General features: G+C 34.3%; 1 protein-coding gene across 1 annotated transcript; it reads right to left on the bottom strand.

Moving 5' to 3' along the window:
- Positions 1-864: 864 nt before the first annotated feature.
- Positions 865-18607, bottom strand: LOC149422170 (beta-1,3-glucan-binding protein 1-like). Its single transcript, XM_089633639.1, has 8 exons — positions 18415-18607; positions 13414-13656; positions 10322-10584; positions 5734-5864; positions 5141-5301; positions 4615-4845; positions 3867-4009; positions 865-2563 (listed from the first exon to the last, which is right to left on the bottom strand). Exons 1-8 carry the CDS (start codon positions 18551-18553, stop codon positions 2375-2377), a joined length of 1500 nt encoding a protein of 499 aa, XP_089489765.1. The 5' UTR covers positions 18554-18607; the 3' UTR covers positions 865-2374.
- Positions 18608-19664: the final 1057 nt, after the last annotated feature.

The following is a 19664-nucleotide window of genomic DNA, read 5'->3' as shown; positions in this document are numbered from 1 at the left end:
ACCAGCTACATAAGAGAGGTTATCGACAGAGAAGCCGCGGCTACACTAGCGACAGTCGGGTTATTCGGTTAGTTGGCTATGACGTATACTGGGTTATTGATAAAGCCGTGAACTTAAAAGGCCCTTGGCAAAGCTATTCGAGAACAACTGGATGCTGCGGGGTGAGAGGGAAGATGTATAATGCATTTATCTGCTTAGATTTGGCTATATAATAGCAGTCATACAAAATCGGATATGTGCAAACTATTTTTATTTAACTGTGACGTTTTTTTATAAATATTATGTCAACTTTGTATTTTGTAGATTACTAGACATACTGTAATAGTTGTTACTTTTTCTTATTTTTAGTAAATTCATTTCTTGGCTTTGTGGGGGTATCTTCTTTATAAGACTTTTTAAAATTTATTTCGGTATTATTTTTAAATCGTGTATGATATGTCAATTTCCCCAAATTTCTATCAGATAATTTAGAAGTGACTGGATTAGACTGAAGTATAGAGACCCCCCTTTATTTGTGATGGTGGTAGATTAGATATTCCAACAACTGCACCAATTAGTGGGATAATATTTCATTTAAAAAAATTGTGTGGTGCTTACCTGACAAGTGTTTTTGTATGTTCTGCTTCAAGAAAAATGTTAGACTTCAGCCGTATAAATAGGTAATATGTAGCCGAATAACCAAATAAGAGTTTAATAGACAGTTATTTAGCTGCTAATAACCAGTTAGTATGTTATTGAAATTCTTGCTAGTTACCCAACACCACGTAGGTACAGATTGCGATCACTAGTCACTACAGCAACTGGTGTTGAATTTTTGCTCACTTTTTTAGTATACTGGCATTGCACGTGTGACAAATGTTTAATAAGCCACCGATGCACAAGGAGCGATGGTAACCAATAATAAGACAATCAGCCACGTTCAGCTTTGCAGGATCACATTTTTAATTCTTGTAAATCCTATGTAAACATCTGTTTTAAAAATAATAATTGTGTTTAGTCCCGAACGGGGGAAGGTTAGTGCTATCTCACACCCCATAGAGAGTATAAATACATACATAAAGGGTTACAAGTAAGAACATTTAAATACGAAAAATGTGTGTTTTTTAAAATCATTTATTGTAGCTTCTATTCGTTATTGGTCATCGCTTCGGATTGAAGATCGTTAGGGCCAATGTCTTCGATTCTCCAATTCTCGATCTTGAAGTCCGACTTTTTTATTGAAATCGCATTCTAATCGAGTCCAAACTGCTCCCAATCATCTGGAGCCAGTGAGGCTATGGCATCCCCAATCGATGTATGTTGTGAGGCTGAAGTAATGGGGAGGGAAAGGAGATGGTAGTGAGGAAGATGGGGAAGTACCTGGCTATTCGGATCTAATAGGCCAAAGCCATTTCAAGCGACGTTTCAATTTTGAATAGTGGTCTTACACCTGGTCGATACGTATCTTCCACTCTGTTCAAATTCGGTAAAGAGGACATATCTGAAGTTGTTGATCGTTTCCCTCATTCCTGCCACCGTGGTTATTATTAGAACTGCAAATCCAGGAACTCGTTAACATAGGGAGGAAGATGGAGTACCTGGCCATTCGGATCTAATAGGCCAAAGCCATTTCAAGCGACGTTTTAATTTTGAATAGTGGTCTTACACCTGCGCGATATGATGAAGAGGACATTTCAGAAGTTGTTGATCGTTTCTCTCGTTCCTGTCACCGTGGTTCTTATTAGAATTGCAAATCCAGGAACTCGTGGAGGAGGCAATGCAATGTCTGATAAGTTATGCGGTATGTATTTTTGAAGCGTGCCCGTACAAGGTGGTACAAAAAGCTAACACAACTGTTAAACGACCATTAATTTATGGCAAATTGTTGTTCAGTTGCGTAAAATTTAAAACAAGTGTATTAGTAAGGGGGTTATTGTCTCACTTTAGACATTTTTGTCGATATTTCAACAAGTATAAGGTAGATAAAGACTGGATTTTGATTAAATATTCTAGAATCTCAATTTCATGCAAAAAAAGTTAACATCCACGGAGTTACTTCGGACTAGTGGTTTTTTTTTAAATCAATATAGAAAATCAAACACTTCCCGGTTACAAATAACCTGACAATATTTGTGTTTAAAAAAAAACTCCCATTGCCATCATCATTATCGGAAGATGTTGCTAAACCTCAATCGCATTTCGCAATCAGCGCAATAATTCTAAATTGGCGGTTGATCACTATCAAAAATAGGCCAAAAGCCGAGACGTTGGTTGAATCAGTGATTAGCGCTAATTGTCGATTTGTGACGATGTCAAATTTGAATGGATTCAAACGGCTGGGTATTATTCTTTCAGATGTAGAATTGGGACTGGATCGATTGGAAGTTATAGGATTTCACAGCGCGTAGACCCTGATTGAGTCCACTTGGAGGCCGCTGGACTCGCCCTGCCAGGTCGGGTACCACTTGTCGCGCGCTGTCCAGAATTCTTTCATCCGCTTATTGTCCACGTTCTTCCAGGGTTTTGTGTCTGAGTCTGGAAATTCGCCGATTCCGCCCACGTTGACTGCCAGGGAGACGTGGAACTGCAAAAAGACAAATTATTGTAGTTGCCACAATTCCAAAAAATTGGGGAAGAAGAAGGTGAAGAAGTAACTAGAATCTGATATAGACGTGGAACTGCAAAAAGACATGTATTTGTATCTGCCACAATTCGAAGAACTTGGGGAAGAGTAAGGTGGAGAAGTACCTAGTATCTGATATAGACGTGGAACTGCAAAAAGACAAGTTGTTGTATTTGCCACAATTCCAAGAACTTAGGGAAGAGGAAGGCAGAGAAGTACCTAGTATCTGATATGGTATATTTATACCGTGGATATTAAATAAATAAATAAATATCATATATTATATAATGCTTTGCTTCCAACAGCAACGGTGATAAGAATTCTCTCGCATTTGTCGATGATAATATGCAATTATTCCCGTGACGTTGCAGTTTCCAATTGTTGGATGCGCCTGTGACGCAGTTACAGCCATGCGGATACAATCAGCTGTGGCCAACTGCATTAACTGCACTATGCGTTGGGTTACATGGGTGCCCTGAATTGATAATTGATGTACATGATATAGAAAGAAGTGTGTTGAAGTCAGCGCAACTTTGGATGAAATTTTTCACCATTTTATTATTATTATTTTCTTATGTAATGACAGAACAAAATAAGTTGCAAATTCCATCAAATAACACTTGAGCAAAATAGATTTTCAAAAGTAATGTTAATGTAACTAAAGTGGCTAACAGTGAAACAGATGCTGATCTTGAACACGATGATTTTTTACCAACATACTTTTTAAATAAAATTATATACAATAAGGACATTCACAAACATAATACAATAACGTGCAACGAAACTAGGCTACCAAAAAGAACAAAGATTGTTACTGACGGTCTCCGTGGTTGAGGGGTAAGACTCTCGACTGGCAAGCTGGAGGTCGCGTGTTCAAATCCCGGGGTACGTAATTAAATTTTATTTGATTAATTCTCCCCCCCCCTCTACCTCCACCACCCAATCCCAACATTTAATAGCCAGAAATTTTAAACACCCATCTGAGGTAAAAATTGTGAGGCGCATATGACGCCGATCTATTTGTATAAAGAACATTAACTTTAAATTCAGTAAATTTAAATGATTCACCACTTCATGGAAAATAAGAATCTATAAAATGAAAAAAAACTCTGGGAACTACTTTTTCTTCTTCATTTTTGGGATATGTATATTTCGTGAAAGCAGTAGTGATTATTTTTGACCAATCCGACTTGATGGTTTAGTTTCCATACAGTATACCGCGCTGCAAGGAATGTCTTCAAGGTCGATCAAATAAAATACATACATATTGGTCGAAAGGAGCCATTGCAGTCCCCGTGTTCCACTTAGTTGCTGCAGGCTGATTGTTAGCTGCCTGGCGGGCGAATCCTCCCGCGGGGGGCGAAATGGCGGCGTACTGCTGCCCGTTAGCGTACAGGGCTATTCCATCTGAAACAATTAAGTAATTGTATTGCTTTTTCGAAATGTAGTAATTTTTTTAAGCCAGTCCCGATTTTTATAATAATTATGGCTTCGCTTAAGGCGAAGCTTAATGCTAAATCACTATTTTGATTAATCTTTGTAACGAATTGGTGTACATTATGAATACCAAAAAATATGCTTTAGATAAATTGAAGGTTTTCTTATCGTTTCACTTGAGTAGAATACAAATAAATAAAAATAAATACTCAATAAAAAATATAGGTAAATGTGAACTATTAAAAAAAATGTTTTCAATATAAATGTATGAACGCGTAAAGGAAACAACTTTTTAAAAATACAGTATTATAGCTAAGTTTCACTTGATTAACTTTTTTGCTTTCTTATAAAATTATTATAAAATAAATAAAAACCAGTTTTGTGCTTGTAATCTAACTTTTCTAGACTCCGTTTGTCAAGCGATTTTAATGCCTGTTACCTACAATATAAGGTATACCAAGAATTTACACATTTTTGGCTTGTAGCTTCCTCTTAAGGAACAGGTTATAATATTTAGTCGGTATTTCTAATTTTAAAGGAATTTACACTTAACTTTTTGCTGGAACAAAGCTCACCTGGTTTCCAAACAAGTGTATAGTTGACAAAGGAGTCACTCCAGGGACGCGCGAGGTTTACACTTCTCTGCCAGGTACTCCTAAAGGGTTCTTTGCTCCCCATCATGAGTCCCCCGCTTAGGGTCTTATAGCTGTCGACGTTCCCCTTGGTCATAGCGATCCTCATTACTCCAGAAGCATAATCTATTATTCCATACGACATCAATGGGTTTGTGGGTTCTAGCAGGATTTCTGGAAAACGAAAGCGACGTTATATTACTTATCTGAAAGGTGCATTCACGAAAAAATCAAAACAATTAACATTTAGATCAGTAAGGTCTATAAGCGTTTCTCTTCATTTTGCTCGGTTGTTAGAATGGATTCTGTGGATTACCACAGGATTAAGAATATCATGGATTTTTATAAAAGATATATTTAAATGGAAAATACCGTATAATTAATAATCATTATTTCATACAACATTTTCAACAACAATGTGGTGTCATGTGCGCATTCCTAACATTAAATTTCAACCTCATTTCATTACCTGGATAAATCCAGTCACCTTTAGGCAACTTGGCTACGACCTCTACTCTCCCATACATGAAGCTTAAATTCTTCGCAGATTGCACCTTACCGCTGATTATCGGAGGCAATATGGAGTACGTAGGACTGTTGCATTCCTCTGTTGCAATTTCTCCCGTACATCTATTAAAAAATACGACTTATTATTTATTGTGTCACATTTACAAGACATAAATAACAGCTGTACAAGTTATTGCTTAAATAACGCGTTTTGATGAAATTGTCTTTTTTCATTCTGTATTTGACTTTCTCCCTTCAAAGGTTTTTTTGCCATCGATGGAAATTACAAAGAAAGGAATAAGCAATTTGTTTTTTGTTGTTGTCTAATAGTATATTAAAAAAAATATTTTGAAGAATTAAATTGGAATTGTGACTGTGACTTAAAAGATGCAAAGATGAAAGGTTAAAATAGAAAAAAATATATTTTTTATGTGATCCGGTCAATTTAAAAAACTTGATCGTGATTGTGACCTCTTTTTATCCAAACAAGTGCGGAAAAGTAGTTAGTTATGGGAATTGATGAAAAAATGGCTTTGTGCAGATTAACCAACTTGCCTTGCACCTAGAACCAATGGTTCCCATAATGATCCATGCTTGTTTTCCAGCAAAGTTGGAACTATGAATAGTTTACCATCCTTCACGTATACATTGTTCGGGTCATCCATATAAACCACGAAGGGATTGTCCTAAAAAAATACCACAGTTCGTTAGAAAACCGAAGCTAAGAGGGATAGAGTGATAAAATTCAAATACCCTAATTATATGTGTGTTAAAACCTAAATAGGCTTTCATTAGTGGTCCCTAAAACTCTAATTATTTTATATTATATGTCCTTAAAAACTTAAGTTACACGGTACAGCAATTTAAAATTACTATGTATTCTTCATCAAAAATGCAAATTCTTCATGCAAAATTTCATCTCCAAAGCAGAAATAGCTGTCAATGCCTTAAATAAGGTACTTTTTGATCCGGCCAACAAATTTAATAAAGATCAAATCTCTAAAAATTTCCCCAATTGCATGTGAAATTTTAAGTGCCATAAGTACCATGTCTTCAGCTGTAGCATCCAAAACTGCTAATTTAGAAGGTGAACTGCGCATACAAGGATATTAGAGCAAATCCAAGCAAAACAACTTTAATATTTGTGAGGCAATTTCGGAAATGAATGAACAACAAGTGCGATCTAAAAATATTATTATTTGCAATGTGCCCGAAAGCATTAAGACGACAGAAGCTGGCAGGATCTTGGATGACCAGGCAGCTGTCACCAGTATAATCGGTGTAATCGACAATTCAGCAAATGAAAATATTTCTAAATTTTATAGGGTTGGAAAATTATTAAATGACAAGCCAAGACCAATAAAAGTTGAACTACGAAATTCAATACAATCGAGAAATATTCTAAGCAAACCAAGTCTTCTCAAGAACAATGTCAGAATTTACCCCGACTCAACACCGGCGCAACAAAAATTTCTAAGCGATCTGAGGGTTCAGCTGGAGAAAAGGAAAGAAAATGGTGAAGATGTCACCATAAAATACATTAACTCCACCCCCCGAATCGTGCCGAATCGGCCAAAAAACTAGGAAATTACAAAGATATTCAAGCAATCCCACCTAACCGAACCAGAACTATAAAAATCTATTATCAAAACATCCGCGGACTGCGATCAAAACTCGATGACCTACAAACAGCTCTACCTTCTCATCATCATGACATCATTATACTTACGGAAACCTGGCTAAACTCGGAAATCAAATCGACTGAACTCGGTCTTACTAACTACAAAGTATTTCGTTGCGACAGAAACATCAGATCAAGTTCCAAGTCAAGAGGTGGAGGAGTTTTAATTGCAATAAAACAGAAGTTGTCAGCAAGAAAATTAACCACGAAACACAATAATATCGAACATCTTTTTGTGCAAATAACGACTCCTCTCGAGAAAATTATATTTGGAACGGCCTATCTACCACCACTTTCTGACCCTCAGTCATATAGAAACCACTGTGAAGACATCGAAACAATTTCATCAAAATATCCTCACTCGAAAATTGTTATTCTTGGGGATTATAACTTACCAAACTTAATATGGAAAGCAAATAACTGTGGTCTCATCATAAACGAAAGTGAAAACGATCGTGCACGTGAAATTTTGGACATGCTAAACTTTCTAAACTTTCATCAACATAATTTTATATATAACAGTAACAATCGCTTATTAGACTTAGCTTTATCAAACTATCCTTAAATTTCTGTTGAACTCTCAAATGATCCACTTCTACCTATAGATAATCATCATCCTCCCCTATATATTAAATTAAATATGACATGTGATAATGAAAGGAAACCTTCACAAAGCGTCCTAAACTTTAAACGAGCCGACTTCGACTCAATTAACTGCCATCTCTCAAATACAGACTGGTCTTTTTTATCCGATGAAAGCGTTGATGAATCGTTAGATAAACTTTATTTATATTTTGCTAATACTATTGAATCCTATGTACCTTTTTACACACCGAGAAGCTATACCTACCCGGTTTGGTTTTCATCAGAGCTTACAACCTCTCTTCAGCAAAAAAAGAGTCAACACAAAAAATTCAAACAAAGTAAATCCATAAATGATTATATAATTTTTAGCGAAACTAGGAAAAAATGTAAAGATCTTTCCAAACAATGTTACAAAATGTACATAACCTCTGTCGAGGACACTGTCTTTAAATCCAAAAACCTTTGGATATTTCTTAAAAAAATGAACAATGAAAACACAGACTACCCGCCAATAATGCAAATGAATGGAATCAGTGCAAACAATACACAGGATATTGTTAACCTTTTTTCGGACTTCTTCAAAAATGAATATGATGAAGACACTCCAGATGATAAAATACCCGAATACAAATTTAATATGACCACAAACTTAACAAGCTGCCAAATCACACAAAAGTGCTGCGAACAAAAATTACTTTCCTTAGACACTGACAAATCCGCTGGCCCAGACAACATTCCACCAATATTCCTCAAAAAATGCTCTAATACATTATCTAAACCACTCACATTACTATTTAACCATCTCTTGTCCCTTGGACATTTTCCAGACCGCTGGAAATCTAGCTTCATTACACCGATCTACAAAAAAGGAGACGATACTGACATAGCTAATTATCGCCCCATTTGTATACAGTCAGTACTGCCAAAGCTTTTTGAATCATTGGTCCTTGATGAAATCTATCCCAAATTAATAAAATAAATTAATCAAAAACAGCACGGTTTTATCAAAGGAAGATCCACCGCAACTAACTTAACGGTATTTCAAAACTTCATTATACAATTATTTGCAGAAAATAAACAAGTCGACTGTATATATACAGACTTTTCGAAGGCATTCGACAAAGTATCCCATAAACTACTAATCCAAAAACTATTTGCTCTAGGAATAAGGGATAACATGCTAAAATGGTTTAGTAGCTATTTGTCAAATCGTAAACTGTTCGTTAAAATAAAATCTTGGATGTCGAAAGCTTTCCGGGCTACCAGTGGCCAACCGCAAGGTAGTCTCCTTGGCCCGGATTTGTTCCTCATTTTCATCAATGATATAACCAATTGCTTCAACGATGTCGAGGTATTGCTCTTTGCAGATGACATCAAACTATACAAGAAAATAACTGACATAAATCATTGCCATATACTACAATCAAATATTAGTAAGCTTAGAGATTGGTGCGTTCAAAATAATTTATTTTTAAATGTAGTAAAGTGCAAAACCTTGACTTTCTTCAGAAACAAAAATCCTGTTTTATTCGAATATTCCATCAATAACATAGCTTTAGAAAGAGTCACGGAAATGAGAGATCTTGGAATTATTTTGGACGAAAAACTAAGTTTCACCAATCATATCCATCAAATTGTGAACAAAGGTATGAAAACACTAGGCTTCGTATTAAGAACAACTAAAAACTTTAATTCTTTACAAGCCATTAAACTATTATACGTATCTCTAGTAAGAAGTCTAATTGAATATAACTCAGTAGTTTGGTCGGAGGAGCCTCTCTGATGATGCACAGATGGGGCCTTAAAGAGTCGGCGATGTGTGAATGTGGTGCGGTGCAGACTACCGAACATGTGGTCAACGAATGCCCGCTCCATTCATTCCCCGGTGGGATTGATGAGGTCCACATGGCGACGCCTGAGGCCCTAAAATGGCTCGCAGATCTAGATGTCCCCCTCTGACCCCCCACCATACGAAAGAAGAAGAAGTAGTTTGGTCTCCATCTTACAAAATTCACATTAACAACATTGAGCGAATACAAATAAAATTTCTACGTTTTATAAATTTTAAATTAAATATCCCTGTCGAAGACTTAAAATACAATTTTTTATTAAATACTCTAAAAATACATACATTAGAAGATAGACGTAAAATAAACAATTTAACGTTCTTATTCAAAATACCTCACTCTAAATTCGACTGTTGTGAACTCCTGCAACTTATAAACATACACACACCCACAGTAACAACACGACAAAATACAATATTCTACAGCAGCACACATAAGCGTAACTACATTGCCCACTCTCCGATACAACGACTTCACACCATGGGAAATCATTACTTGGGTGATGTTGACATATTCAATACCAACTTGGCAAGGTTTGTGGATCATTTAAAACATTTATTTCAACAATACTCCTAAACACATCATGTAAACCTACAAATAGCTGTAATTTTCTGTTTTTGTTTCTTGTGTTTGTATGACTTGTTGCATAGCTTTTATCAAATGTAATTTTATTCTTATTTTTTTATGTTTCAAAATATCTGTCAAATTAAAATTATACTACCAACCATGTAAAAGCCCTCTGGGCGTTAAATAAATAAATAAAAAAATAAATAAATCTCGCTTCCATGACATTTTCAACATGTTCACGCTTGCATAATCTGCTTACTTGGCCTTTATACATCTGTTCTCCAGTTAAGCACAGTTTTGCATTAACAATTTTCATTACATTCTTATTCTCAGTGTCTCAAAATGAGATGATGTCAAAGTAACGTGTTTGTTACTGGTCGTGCTTTTCACACCTTTCTCATTTATCTAGAAAGCAAGTAGGGTGAATTTGGACAGCTATGCCTGAATTCTAAAAATTACTTACGGGAGCCCCAGCAAATTTGTGTTCTGTTTTCCAGAGGTCTCCGTCTTTGAGGTTCGTGTCGAAAGTGTCCTCGAACAGCAGGCTCCCTTGGCAGATTAACCCTTCCTGGGACACCATGGTTTCGGTGTACAGACAGACCTTGTGTGGAGGATTTTTGGGCGGGGTTAGTGTGGTGGACTGTGAGTGGATGATAGGGGGGGTCTTATTAGCGCGTGGGGGCGGGGGCACTCCGGTAAACTCGCTACCGTTTTCGTTGACGTAACCTGGAACAAATTTCACATATTAATACTTGTATATTATTTTCATACGATAGCCTGTGGTGTACAACAGGGCTCCATTCTAGGGACACTATTATTCTCAAACTAAATAAATTATTAACTTTAATGAGAAGTAAAAGACATCCATCAACTCCCATTGTAAACAACTAACATTTTTGCGTGTTTACCGCACAAAAGACTCAACTGCCGGTGGATAGTGGAACGATGATACAGACAATTTGGTATGTTATGAAGCTGGCAAAGTGAAGAGTGCTAATATCTCAAATCTGCTAACTAAGCATGACTCAATCCAATTATAGAAATATTTTAATTCTTAATGGTAGCCTCACTTCAGGGCGATACAGAGAGCATCTACTATTCTGATAATAATTAGTGACTAGCCCTGCGGGTGGCACTTGGTTGGGCTTCGCCCAGTTTAAGTGATACTAACAACAATTACATTTAATAGATAGATATTAGGTCATTCACAGAGATAGAACAAGAAGGAGTTAAGGAATAATAACATGCTCAATTTAGGCATAATAAGAATGACAGTTATTTAAATAAATGAAATTTTACCTATTTGTGATGGATTATTTCAAATGAAACACTATTATTGACTACATGTCTACAACTGATATTAACTGTTATCGTACCTAATATAATTTGCTCATAGGAGACTTGCAGTGCTTAAATATGTGTTACAACCGTCAATGTCTATAAGTTGAATCAATATCGTATAGTTTGTCACAACAATTATAACAAAGTTGACTGAAATAATAGATTATTACATATTGATTAATTGTACCCGTGTTTATGAATAAAAGGAGGGTAATTGTGCGATGATATTAGCAGTCGGTTTAATTAAAAGGTGTTAATTTTACTCCAAGTGGTGGTAATTTATTACTTACAACTGTTACTGTATCGTATAAAGTTTAAAGTTAGATTATATATACACCTTCATCAGGAGAGTAAAAATCTATATATAAAGGTAGATTATTACAATATAGCGCCCCTGAGGTGATATCTCACAAAAGCGGCGCTATGAAAACTGTCCAATTAATAAATAAATGTAATGTTTACATTTTATTGTGTACGTATGCATTGATATACAACGGAAATAGATAAAATAATGTTATCCGATTAAGTTTATTTTATTAAAAAACAAAAAACTTTGTTAACATTACTTTATTATATCCAACCAATACATGTTTCATGAACGAAGTATACACCAAAGTCAAAAATTAAATATAGATTACAATTGGAAAGAAGAAGTGGAAGGAGTAGGCTGGGTTTATAAGAATTTGGAATTACAATATGAAAAACCAGTTAAGTGGGAAAATATTTAAAAGAGAGTTTATAAAAAAATTCTTGTTAATTATATCTGTTTTTATATTAACATGTTTTCTAATTTCTAAATTATTTATTTGCGATTCTTTATATCCTGTGTGAAGTATTTTAAGACCTGAAAAAACGAATAGCATATAACCATAAAACAATATATTCATAAGACAAATAGCATTTAATAACGGTTATTCTAATAAATTGATAGTTGAAAGACTAAATAAAAAAATTAAACATATTCTCTTCAAACGGTATTTTTACCCTATTTCTAAAGATAGAAATAAATAATGGCGTAGAATTCTGTTTGTGGATATCGATACTTATAAAATTATATATTAAAACATTCCTGGTACTATTCAACCGGCGTTTTACACTAATAACAAAATGAAGAAATATATTCTTATTAATTATCTTTATTAATAAGATAGCGAAAATCAAATTTTTTTGTTTGATTTTCGCTATCTTATTAATAAAGATAGCGAAAATCAAACAAAAAAATCAGGAGTTTATAAACTAAATTGGGATGATTGTAATGTAGTGTCTTTTACAAATGTAGAACCAATATAGAAACTTTGATGTCAGAACTAAAAAAACATCTCAGGGCTTTAAATGGAAATAGTGAATCTGAGTTTGCAAATCATCTTTTGAATAATGATCACACTTTCGATAAAAAATCAGGTCTTAAAATACTTCACTCAGGATTAAAGCATCGCAAATAAATAATTTTATAAATTAGAAAACATGTCAATATAAAATCAGATATAATTAACAAGCAAAAAAAATATATAAATAATAATGAAAAATGCCATTTCAAAGTGATAAGCTTCCAGAAAAAATCTTCTTATTAAACGCTTGAATGGTCAAGTAATTTTGCATATTTAAATATTCGCGCCAGTCATTTGGTTCGTTCTTATACCGCCAGATGTGCGCTCTGTTGGCCATCTATTGCGGCCGTGCGTATCGGCCATATTGAAGGAACGCTTGATTTTTTATAAACGTCAAACATAATCACGTAATTGTGGATAATTTTCATAGTAATGTAATAAATCCAATGGATTACATAAATAAAACATATATTCTTCGATATTATCCAAAAATTATATGAGCAGAAACGATATTTTTGAAGAAATATCGTATTACATGTGGCGATTCTATTTCAGTATGAAATCGTGTCTTAATTTTTAATGTCTTATTGTTTTGGATCCGGTCGCCTGCAAACCGAAATGAACTTTGCGGTTGCTTAAAATTGAGGGGCAGAGTGGTATTTTTTTGCCTGCAGACCCCCTATGCAGAATTTATCCGTAACACACAATTTTAATTTGACCAATCAGAGGGCCTAGATCGTCCAGACGCTAGGACAATAATACTATCAGATTCTTGTGAGGATTACGCTCAACAACGTGGATCGTCACGCAAATTATCAGTATTTGTCATGTGACTGACCTGTCAGATCCTCGAGCCTCATCTTCCTGCATTAATTAGGTTATATACCTGTAATTTTGAATTCGCCGTTATCCTGCCTGTAGCCCCGCGGGGGTTCTCCATCATCTGAGAAATAGACGTTGGTCCAGAAGTAGATCGTGTCGCCGATCTTGAGCTTGGCGTTCTTGTCGTAGAAGGTCCAGTACCCGTTTCTAGCCTTGGTGATGTCCCGGGACCAGATCCCGGCTTCCAGTTCCTTCATTGGCTCGTTCAGCTTGCCGTGGAACGCAAACAGGGTGATGCCGGGCTCAGCTACAAATGGGGAGTAACATGTGATAATATTTAAAATCCACTTAATAACATATAGTAATTCAAAGATTGATCTTGAAGAAATCACCTACATTTTCTACTGACACCATTTTTAAATATTCAATGAATGCCTACAGTGGACAAAAAAATCAGTTATTTTATAATTTTTTAACGAAAAACAGTTAAATAACTTACGTTTAAAATTCATTAAGATATCAGTATAACATTAAAATTGCAAAATTAAGCTTCAAGCATATTCAAAATACCTGTCTCTATCTAGGAATAACATATTTCAACAACCTTCCTTAAATCTAAAAATTAACCGAAATATTTCTGCTAAAAATAATCAAATTAAATAAATAAATTGAATACCACGAGAGTCGGTAGTTATTATTTTTTTAATATTTTTCTGTTATTTATTTTCTTATTGTTATTTACATTTTATTTTAATATTTTATTATTTATATGATTTTATTATTTGAGCTAGAATTCCTTCACCAAACACAAGAAGCCTTAGAATGTCCGGGGGTAGGTAAAAAAAATTTCGAGATTCCAACGTTTTAATGTAGTTGGGTTAAAAAGTTGAATTTTTTGTGTGGCAAGAACATTGGAATTTCGAAAAGAAATTCTTTTCTTCGAGAAATTCGACTCTGTATCTCATTCCAGTGCAGAAATAATGCGTTGTGAATAAATTAATTAAGATGCACCGTTGCAGAATGTACTGTATGCAGTTGGCTTTAAAGAGGAAGTATACAATTACCGCTAGATTGTTATTCAATAAATACAAGGTAAGTATCTCAACGGCAGATCTCAGACGTGAAAACGAGCACCATGTTTTGAACCAGGGCCGGCCGTAATCAAAAGGGCGCTGATGGGTGTTAGGTATTATCAGCGCCTTGGCTCCTTGTCTCCTTGAAAAGTTAGCGCCTGAGCGGACTGGTTTAATTGTGCATGTCAATTATATGTTTATAATTAATAATTAATGTTCCTAAACTACACGAAAATGTGTCAATATTATTATTTTTTTTATTTTCGTGTAGTTTAGGAACATTTAAAAAATATTCTTTAACTCCGGAGAAGGACAACGGCCGACGCAAAACGCTCAACATAAATGCCCTAGTACATAATCTAGATAAAGAGAAATGGCACGACATCTTCAATTGTAATGACACGAATAAATGCTTCGAACTATTTGAAAAAAAAAACTATCAACGCACGTAAGTACTGCACAATTCATTGATTCCAGAAAACAATCATCAAAATTTAAACCGGTTAAGCCATGGATAACTTTTGGATTAATTGTATCAATCAGACACAAAGAAGCACTATACAAAAAATTTATCCGACAACCTATAAATGATACACTAAAGAATCACCTAAAAGCATACAAAAACAAACTTACTTATTTAATAAAAAACACAAAAGAAAACTATTTTCGGCAAAAATTGGAAGCAACGGAGAACGATGCAAAAAAAGTCTGGCATGTTGTAAATGAAATCATAAACAAGAAAAAACATTAAAAAAATGAAATACATAGCATCACACATAACAATATCAAAATACGATGCAAAGAAAATCCTTAAGATGCCGCTAACATATTCAACAACTTCTGTGCAAATATAGGCAAAAACCTTGCAAATCAAATTCAAAAAGTACCGTCCAATGACGTACAGAACCTTGACATTAATGTCTCAAACAAAATTGACATGTTTCAACTTACTTCAGCACAGGAAATCGAGCAAATCATTTCAAGCATGAAGGGAAGATCAGCACCAGGTTTCGATGGAATTACTGTCGAAACACTAAAAATTATCAAAAAACATATCTCAAAACCCTTAACATATTTAATCAACATAAGTCTTCAATGTGGAATATTCCCAACTGTTTATAAACAAACCATCATTACTCCAATTCATAAATCTGGCAACCCAGAAGAAGTGTCAAATTATCGTCCAATATCGCTGATCTCAAACATTGCGAAAATCTTTGAAAAAATTATCAAAAAAAGATTGACTGAATTTATTGACAAAAATGACGTAATTCACGGCAACCAATATGGATTTATGAAAAAAAGAAGTACCCAAGATGCAATTGCCAAATTATCGAACATAATCCAGGACACATTAGACAAATCATTGAAATGTCTCGAAATCTTCATAGATCTTAAAAAAGCTTTCGATAGTATTTCTCATGATAAACTTATTGAAAAATTGAATTGTGTTGGGATAAACGATAAAGCTCTAAAATGGATAAAAAGCTATTTATTTGAACGATGCCAAGTAGTCAAGATAAACAACTCACTTAGTCTACCACTAACAAGTAATTTCGGGATACCGCAAGGCACAGTCCTAGGCCCCCTACTATTTATAATTTTTGTAAACGATTTTTTCGAACTACCACTTAACGCAAACATAATATCCTATGCCGACGACACAGCTATCATAGTGAATGGGATCGACTGGAATATAGTAAAATAACAAGCAAATAATAGCATGAACACATTGAAACAATTGTTTGATACAAATCTTCTCTCATTGAACACTAACAAGACATACTATATACACATCTCAATTAACAAACTACAAACACTCCCTAACACTAAAATAATTATTCAGAATAACAAATGTAATAAAAACATATGTATCCAAGGCTGTTCAATATTGAACTCAGTATCAGAAATTAAATATCTCGGAGTGATAATAGAACAACATATGAAGTGGAAAAAACATATCTGTGAATTGGTTAAGCGTATCAGAAAGTGTGTATACATATTGATAAGATTAAGAAATATTTTAAAAAGAAATAACCTAAAAAGAGTATACTACGCACTAATCCAGTCGTTAATTCAATACGGAATTATTGGATGGGGGGTTCATACAATAAGATTCTTACCCCGATCAAAGTGGTTCAGAAGCTAATCCTCAAAAAACCCTCCACGTATCCAACAGAAACGCTATTTACAGATTTCGGGGTGCCCCGAGTAGAACATATATTCAAGAAAAATGCAATTATCCAAATTTATAAAGATAATATAATCAAAAAAATTGAAACCCACTTATCTAAAATATATCAATCCAATATCAAAATTCCAAAATGTAATACCAAACAAATGCAAAATAACTATAAATACCTATTTAGGAATAAAGTATTTCAACAACCTTCCGATTGAAATAAAGAAATTAAAGGATATTAACATACTTAAACTAAAACTGAAGTTACTCTTTCAGAAATAATTAACTAAATAATTGCTTGTTTTTCCCTTAATTGATATTATTATTTATCAGTCTATACTCATCTCCACTGTATTTAGGTTTTGTCTCTTTATATATTGTTCCTACCATATATATACTTACTTATAGCATAATGATATTCTATTTTTCTTATAATTAGTGTAACTCTCTCACCAAGCACAAGAACCAGTTTCTTCATTGGTGAGATTGCGAACATAAATATATTTTGTAATGTAAATATATTTTTTATGTACTTATATTATATCCTGTACCCATTTATATATATTTAATAAAAAATATAAAAAGAAGCTATTATTAAATAATTATTAATAACATTCTGCAAGTTATCAGGTTGTTGATATGAACCCTGTCCAGCTGCATGTAATTCATTTTATAAACATTTGTTCAGTTTAGTTGTAGGTATACTCATATATTGGTGATTATTGATATTGTCAGTGAGGATAAAATTGATATATTTTCATTTATTTGTGTTCTTATATTTTATGTTATTTTTATTTTATCTAATATTTACAATTTTGTATTTTTTGTCAATATTTTTTGCCCACGGGTACTGGAACCTTAGTTTGTTGTTATAATTTTATGTTTGAGTGAAAATCTGTCATTGGATATTATTTATAGTTTATTATTTAAAGATATAAAAAATCTATTGGTTTTCCTAAATAAAATTAAAATAAAATAAAACCAACCGGTTTCGGCTCACCCTGAACTTTCATCAGGGTTATATAAAAAAATATTAAATCAATAACAGAGTTACAGTGTATTTATAGGTAAGATAGAAGAGGGAGAGAGATCCTCAACTTTGGTGGGGGCGAGGGGGAGGTAGTGGTGAAAGTGTATAAAATGAGGCTATTTAACAAGTCTTATTATTTATTTAGTAAATTGGTTTTATTTATTTTTATTGTTTTTTTTTTATTTACAGCACATATATCTGAACATTTATCTATTAGGTGTGTTGATCTTTATCTATTAGGTGGGTTGTGAATTCTGAAAAACCTATGCTATTTAATTAGGCACCTGAAGTGTTCAACGACCCTCATTTGAATATTTCTTGTAGTTTTATCTATATAAAATTTTGGGCAATCATTACATTTAAGCTTGTAGATGCGAGAATGGCTTAAATTATTTTCTTTATCCTTTGAATTCATCAAAAGTTTGCTTAGGTAGAAAGCGGAATAATTTATGTTGGAAACATAAGGGTACGTATACATTTGCGAACCGTACCACGAATTACGGGAAATGAACGAATCAACTGCAAACGGCGTTTGCTTCGTTTCTTTCCCATAAGTTGAGGTTCAGTTCGGCAGTTCGGCTCGCGGATGTATACGTAGCATTAGAGGATGGAAAATTATTAATTAACAAAATTCTACGCTAACCGTGATTTTTATTGACTCTGGTGTTGGGTAAACTATTATACAGGAATTTATTAGTAGATATGAATCGTAGTTTTATTGCAATGTTTATAGTTAGTTACCGTGGCAGTATGTGTTAATGACAGGTTCATGTTATTTACCTGGAATGGATACCCTCAGACCTCTAGGGTAAATAGCTTCCAGTTTGGCCATAGGAACGCGAGGGTCTTGAACTTGCCCGCACGATAACAACACAATATTGGCGAGGAGTGCCAGGAGGAACGCGGAGCGTGCTATCATATTGTCGGGCGTGCGGTCCGTGGTCCGTGATCCGTACCGTACCTACTGCGTGCGTTTACTAGATACTACTGCGGCTTGCTACTGGTGTTTGATAGTTACTTATCTAATTAAATCACTTAAATGTTAAATATTTTCCTGTTGCATAGGGAATGTGTAGTAAAACTATGAATGCAAGGCTGATGTTAGCGTAATTTATTGATTTATTTATTATTTTACAATTTATACAGAAAAACAGCTTATACCAAACAATGTAATATGTTATTGAGAGAGTCCCTTCTGCTCTCTAACGTCTGGAGCCAGTGAGAGTATGACATCCCCAATCGCCATATGTTGTTAGGCTGAAGGTAGTGGGGATGTACCTGGCTATTCAGATCTGGTCACCAAACAAGTCCAAAGCCATTTCAAGTAACGTTTCAATTCTGAATGGTGGTCTTACACCAGAGCGATACTAATAGCATCTTATACTCTGGAACGTGCCGCAAATTTAATATATATTATTTCAGGGATTTGAACCCGCGTCCTCCAGCTTGATTGTAGAGAGCCTTCCCTTCGACCATGGAGAAGTGCACAGTGATATAAGGTAATAATATGACAAGTAATAAGCTGCAATACAGGCATAAATAAATATGACCCATTAATATTAATATATTCCCATTAGTTTCTAACAAGGCAGTGCCTGTTCTGAGAAACTAAACAAACGTGGCATTAATTTTTTTTCTTATGCGTAACATCAAATAATTGTAAATTAAAAAAATTAATTTATATAAATATTAGAAAGGGACACTAAGATGGTTTGAACTATTATGACATTTTGACTATGGAAATGGAACGTTGAAGAATCGGATAACATGTTACAAGAAGAACTGACCGAAATAAGCATTGACAAAGAACTTGAGGGGCAGTTCTGTAAGGCCAGCTGCAGAAAGAAATTCCCGTTGCTTATCCTGCTTCATTTTCATTTGGTGTAAATACCTCACAAGGGCGCCCCTGTCTGCACAATGTAATGACAAAGGAACTATACCGCCACCCGGTTGTTGGACAGACAAGGGGAGGGAATCTTTTTACTAAAAAAATAAATGATTATCACATGGGACTTTAATAGTTTTAGGAA

Source organism: Hesperophylax consimilis, chromosome 7, assembly GCF_061612785.1.
Source record: "Hesperophylax consimilis isolate HC1 chromosome 7, BYU_Hcon_1.0, whole genome shotgun sequence".
Classification (NCBI taxonomy): Eukaryota; Metazoa; Arthropoda; class Insecta; order Trichoptera; family Limnephilidae; genus Hesperophylax; species Hesperophylax consimilis.
Note: the sequence above shows the minus strand (reverse complement) of the source record. Positions and strands in the feature narration are given on the sequence as shown.